This window comes from Poecilia reticulata, linkage group LG2 (assembly GCF_000633615.1).
Source record: "Poecilia reticulata strain Guanapo linkage group LG2, Guppy_female_1.0+MT, whole genome shotgun sequence".
Lineage (NCBI taxonomy): Eukaryota > Metazoa > Chordata > Actinopteri > Cyprinodontiformes > Poeciliidae > Poecilia > Poecilia reticulata.
The window spans coordinates 39,433,914-39,440,617 of NC_024332.1; the positions used below are offsets into that span (position 1 = coordinate 39,433,914).

The window sequence follows — 6,704 nt, forward strand, 5'->3', positions numbered from 1 at the left end:
TAAAAGATCAAAGGCGATCACTGAATTACCCTCTCAGTATGTCATTAAGGTCTGCAGAGGCCTGGTTGTGAACCATTTGTTTAATTGAGGTGTGTTTAACCAAGAGAGAAAAAAAAAAAACCTTCGGAATGTAACGTCACAAATCAGCAAGCACCGCCTATCACATAGCAACCACAGTCAAGCCCAGCCCGTTACCTGGCAACCCAAGTTGAGCTTCAGCATTGGGTCAGTTGGTTTCATTTATATGCAGTGGCTGCTGGAAAAGACAACTGTTTTGTTGTTGACTTAACATCCAGAAACCACTTTCTGCATTATTGTTGATTGTGCATGAGGCTCCACTTCTGCTTTTCAAAGATGCACGGTTGTATAATTGTGCATCTATTTGCAGCCATTTTCACATGCAAGTGTAAATGTTGAGTTGGGGGGCATGGCTGCTTATTTGGATTTAAAGTGACAATACACCTTAAACAGCTCATCCTGAAAGGACCTCAAAACGGCAGAACTGACCCGACTAAAATCTCATTATAAAGAAAACTTTGTGGATTAAATCTAATGAACATGTTGACCTATCTTAACCTGTTCCAGGAAGCATAACAGGTTGCCTTTAAGGACAAGGATTTGCCAAMCCTGCTTTAGATCAAACCACATCCATGCCTTAGAATGGTCCAGTGAAACCCCAGACCAAAATTTTAAATTTGTTGCAAAACGTCCAAGATGGACAGAAACTTTAGCCTCTAGGTTTTTATTGCACATGTAGAAGTATTTTTTCCTAAATTTCTTGTGTTGTCTCCAGATTTTGACTTCACCGGCTGGCCGTCCTCCTTCTCCACCCCGTCCTCCGACATGGACCCATCCTCAGTGACGCTGGTGTCGGAGAAGGACAAGGACAACGCCTGGCTGTACACGCTGGACCCCATCCTCCTCACCATCATCGTGATGAGCTCGCTGGGCGTCCTGTTGGGAGCCGTKTGCGCCGGCCTGCTCCTGTACTGCACGTGCTCGTACAGCGGGCTCTCCTCGCGCTCCTCCACGACGCTRGAGAACTACAACTTTGAGCTGTACGACGGGATCAAGCACAAAGTGAAGATAAACCAGCAGCGGTGYTGCTCGGAGGCATGAGGAATGACGGACATCCCCTGAAGATTTTTTCTTCCTTCTTATTTGGACAGAGACATGAAAAAGAAGCCCTATCTGAAATTTCAACCCTCGTCCCTGCCTGAAATCTTGCTACTCCTTTGCTGTGATGTCAAACGGGGGTAACACTGAACTCTCTATGTGCTGGCGGTGGGGGGTCTAGAGCGAAGGAACGTCTGATCCCTGATTCCCCTTAAGCAACTGAGTCCCTTTTCTCCTCTGCCTGCAGGAGAAACCTGCTCGATTCTAAAAGCCTGTGAATGAATGATTGAATGAAGGAATGAAATAAAAGAATATAAATGACTGAAGTACCATAAGATACATCCCACCAACCACTGGAATGAAGTGGACTTCAGCACCCATGACAATCTGGACATTTAGACGTCAAATGGCAGCACAGTCTGGGGTGTTCTAGTTACGAATTTCTGAACGGTACTTCGCAGAACTTTAGATGTTTTTCCTCATCTTYCAAAAGAAGATGGGTTGAAAAAATCTAAGTGTTTGCATCCGATTGCTTGTGAAGACTTCTCCTCCAGTGGTCTGTTTTAATCTGGGTACTTTTGACTCAAATCAACACATATCAAGTGAATGCCTACCATTCTATATAGCTTAAAAAGGAAATGACGTAAAAGAATCGAGACCTTTTTTTTTTTTCAGTGATAAAGGAAAAGGAGGCAAATATTTTCTTTCCCTTTCGTTTTGTTTCTGAAAGTTTCTGGTATGAGTTCTGTGAGTTTTAAACGTCAATAAGCCTGCCATGCGGCGCCCGCTAGCTCCTTTGTCCGCCTTCGGTCTGCGCTTTGTGAAACCAGTGGCATAGAGAAGTAATGGTGACTGTTTTTGTTCTGTTTTAGACTTGTGTCCACTTGGATGAAAAAAAAAGGTGAAGAAAAAGCGAGCTTCAGTTCATAGCAGCCATGTAGAGCTTTTTATGCCATTTTTAGACCTTTCTTTTAGAGTTTTGTTGAACTCCATGGTCTTAGCTGTTTCTTTAGTCCTTTTTCTATTTTACATTTCCCATTACAGATTATCAGTCTAAGAGTAGGGAAAAGTTATACTCAAGACAGAAAATCAGAGTTTTATCAAAAAAAAAAAACAAACAAATCTAACATGCTGTTATGGAGTTGTGCTTTAGATTCAGTATTCTAGAGTTTTTGGTTTTTTGGTATATATATATCTATATTTTTTTGCTTTTCAGACTGTATGATGCCCAAATGATGGACAGACACTGTGTAAACAAAATGTCAGTAATTATTTTATTGCAACCTATGGATTGCCAAAGAGCTGTGTATGTGCTCAGTGGGTCTGAACAAGTGTTAAATGAGGCWGGGCGGACTGGGAGTGATGGAACGACATGGTGTTGTAGCATCGCTCTCAATCCTAAGARGCCTGTTTCGGGGCAAAAATRCAGAAAGATGACTGAASGTGAGGATTGGGAATCATACCKTTGACTTCTTTAGACACACAATCGAGCCTTAAGCAAATTACAGTATACGCTGTAYTGGAGGACAGCCATTACGGAGGGCCAGTGCTGCTGGAGAGACTGATGCTTCAAATGAGACACACACTCACATCTACACACACTATATCTACGCTCTTCTGTTTTCAGGACTTTACGTAATCCTCAGGCCCACACCTCAACTTTAAAGGTGGAGTTTGGTTTGTTTGACGTTATGTAGAGTAGGTCTGAGCTGCGAGTATCTTACCTGCAGCAGGAATCTCAGTTTGGAGAACCAAAAACAAATCACATTTTTCTTTTTCCAGTAACATCATGTTTTTATTGCWGTTTCCCAATGTCTACATGTTGGACCTAAATAATTTGAAATAATTRCTAAAACATATTTGAGAGTTTTGACTAAATCAAAAAATACTGTAATAATTCCAAATGAGAACTAAACCCCTCAGCTAAAATTCACTTTGTTTGTTATTTGACACCTTTTTTATTTTTGCAGTATTAGTCGTTTTGTAAGTGACTATTTTGGGGTACAAAAKGATACAAGTACACATTTTCTACCAGCTATGCATCAAGTGTTTGAAAGCGTATTTCTGTAATCTAATCTTAGTCTATTGTAAGGACATGTGGCAACGTAACTACAAAAATATTGTCGCCCCTGCTCAAATCAGTTATTTTAATTTCATCCTGGGTCATAATCGGTTAGATTTTATAAGGAAACATCAAATGCAGTACAAGGTTTTCACTGAATAATATGCAAATCACATTAGATTTGAGCTTTTTCAATGGCCATTAATCATAATAATTCATAAAAACGCAAAGGTACAAAGAAGAATATATAGATTTACCATGGTTTAACARTTTTGTTTGTTTATCTGGGCAGTTGTAATATTTTCAATGCAWTCGTAATATTGTGTGCCCATTAGCCATTATTGAACATGTCGTGATTGAGAAAWTTTTTAAAAAGTAAAACTGTTCAAACTGTTGAAAAAGTGCTTGATAGTTTTTTGGCTTTAGTTGTTCCATATATGGAAAATTTCCTTTTTAAGTGGAACTTTAGTTAGCTTAGCTCTCCTTTGAAAATTCATCTCTGATTCTCCAAACTGAGATTACTCTGACTGCTTTCTAATGCAAATAAAACTCCACTATTACTCCACACAATCCCACYTAAAACACACAAATCATGTATTTATTGTAAACTAAAGATCAAACCCTAAACTTATCCGTTTAAATTTCTATGTCTAGTATTTTGGTTCCCATGTTTCACATCTTAGAATTTATTTCAGTTCTGATACCTGACAAATAAAAGCTCAACAAAAGACACAGAGGAGGTCAGAAAGAAAGTAACATATGACAATGGTTATGTTTATTTATCAGAAAAAAAATCAAAATAGGTCCAGACTTTATTCAGTAGGAAAAACTAGACTTAAACACATAGGCATAGTAACTTTTCAGACTCATTTTCCAATTKTATTAAGAAGAGCACATAAAAAATCAGAGCTAAATGAAAATGTTACAGTTTTTCTTGTGGCCTTGTGCTGTTGAGCTGGTGACAGAAAATTCAGATGAGGTGCCTTTAATGCTTCACATAGTATAAAATATCAACAAAATATTTACAGTGAAAAATAATCACATCTGTCCTGTAATATGTCATTTATAATGTTTTAAAAGGTTTGTGCAAATCATGAAGGATAGAGAAGAATGCTGTGCAGCTAGTCTGACTTTCCAAGGTTGGTATTGACTGATTTTCATAAAGCGCTAATCATAAGCATTAGTTCTGTTAACATGCTATACCAACATTAGCAGAAGCTAATGCTAAAGCACTAGTTAAGCTAATGTTGATACCCAACATGTGTTGCAACATATAGTATATCGCCCTAAGCAGGGTCACATTTGTTATTTYACACCCACATGTATGGTTGCGTTTCAGGAAGTGMTTCTTTCAAACACAGTTTATTTCAGTCATATAGTTGTTGAGTGTTGCTAATTCTGTGCTGATTTTGCCTAATTGTCCATTTCTGGCTTCAGTCGGCAGATTTTAAATTGTTTGCCAGTTCTACAGCGATGCGTTCCGGGTACAGAATAATCATCATTTGCTTCACCGCAACAACAAAAGATGGGCGGGAAACGTGAGGCGAGGAAATTCCTTGAACTGCAYGCGTAAACAGTCTTCAAACACTTCAAAATAAGAGCATGAACATATAAATGTCTAGCTACTTGAAGAGTTTTCAATAGTCGACACCCAAAACTTCAACACAGATGTTAAAGTTTAAAAAACCGCTAAGTACATTAGCACTTTAGAATTTATCTGGAAAAATAATTTAGGGGAAACTAAGTGCGCTTAACAATTTCAAAGTTAACAAAAACACTAAGGCGCTAAACGAAAGATTAGCTCTGTTGTTAGCGCTAATCTGCTGATTAGAAGTAAAAGTATTTATGACCAGATGACTAAAAATAAGAAACACCCTGTTGGAAAACCCTTCAAATCCACAAAATACATTGAACTATTGAACTTAAAGAGATGTGAATATTACTTTTTTCTCTTACTGTATTTAAAGCACTGAATGGACTTTTTTTTTAGGGATTTCTAAAGCAACAGAAAATGAGAAGCCATGAAAGTTAAAAAAATATATATTACCAGAAAACTGGGCATGTTATTCACATTCTATTTATTAAAACTTGGTCCTCCGAAGAGATATGAGGCTGGTGGTGGTGAGGAGTGACAACGTCGTCTTCAGAATCAGACACAGACCTCTCCCTGTTTTTCACTCTCTATGTTCACGTTTCACTCTGCTAGATGATCAGATTTCGTCAAGTCCTTCTGAGTCTCTGTGTTCCCTGTGAATCCAATAGGATTTGGGTCACACTTGTCAGAAAAGTGGAAGTAAAGGAGAGAAACGAGTTGCATCTTTGCCTGGAGCCCATTTGTTCTCTGTCTTCGATTTCCTCTTCCGTCTCTCGACTGTCATAGGCATGCGTTAATGTCGCCATAAAATGCACACAGAGAGTAAACGCATCATCAGAAGTTGCTAAATGATTGCCAAAAAGACCCATGAGAGAGAGAGAGAGAGAGAGAGAGAGAGAGAGAGAGAGAGAGAGAATAAGGGAACAAAAGAAAGAGATGAAGAAATTTCTCTCCATAATTGTTTTTATTATTATTATTTGGACTGTTTTCCAAGTGCCTTGGAGCTTTCTATCTTTTTTGATCTCTGACTCTTTCTCTTTCCCTACTGATGTCTCACTCTGACTCTTCTCTTACACACAATGCAACCAAAACATCAATGAGTGAGCAGTGAGTACATGTGCAAGGTTAACCTGTTCTGTCTCCCGCTTGGCTTGGCTTCATTTCCCTCTGAACACCCAGATAGTATTACCTCTTCTGTCTTTGAAGGCTACACACAGGCACACATATTGACTTATGCACAACTGACTGACACAAACACAGTACATTATGACACACCGACGGCACTGGCCAGAAAACTCAAACTGTTGTTTGTAGACTTTGTACAGAAGAATTTCTTTTTTTAATGTTATTATTATTTAATAAAGGCTAAATAACAAGTAATTGCTYTGTAYGTGCTTTTCTTGTTGTTTGTTTATGCTTAAGATGTTAATTTCATGCAACCCTAGAATGACTAATAATTTTCATAATGAATATGCAAATAGTCTTCAGACTCCAAGACATCAAAGACTAGAAAAATCTACAAGTCTTCCACCTTTGAAATGGTTTATTATATATTTTTGAATGCTCAGTAATGATATAYAGCACACCATAGCAGTTGTTTATCAATTTAATTGAATTCAATCTTCTTATCACCAATTCACAACAAATACCATCTCAAGGGAGCAGATTAATTTCATATACAATTATACTATTTATCATTTTCATTATGTACAGTCCAGTCATGCACAGATTCAGATCTAATTGCATGCAGTCAAATGCTGCATAAGCTATTGAATCATTAMATTTGCAGCAATACTTTATCCTGAGTAAGCATGCGGTGAYAGTAGAGAGAAAGAACTCTATTTTAACAGGAAGTTCTCCAGCAGAAGTGGAATTGGTACCACTGACAGTGACTGGCTAGGGGTTTAGATGGCAGGAAGGAGACATTGAAAA

General features: G+C 38.1%; 1 protein-coding gene across 1 annotated transcript in view; it reads left to right on the plus strand.

The window, feature by feature from the left end:
• The window catches only part of LOC103460449 (neuropilin-2-like), a 124,752-nt gene extending 118,600 nt beyond the window's left edge, over positions 1-6,152 (plus strand). Inside the window, exon 18 of the mRNA XM_008402625.2 lies at positions 794-6,152. Within this exon, the coding sequence (XP_008400847.2) occupies positions 794-1,119 (326 nt within the window). The 3' untranslated portion in view covers positions 1,120-6,152. The remainder of the gene's footprint in view (positions 1-793) is intronic.
• Positions 6,153-6,704: the final 552 nt, after the last annotated feature.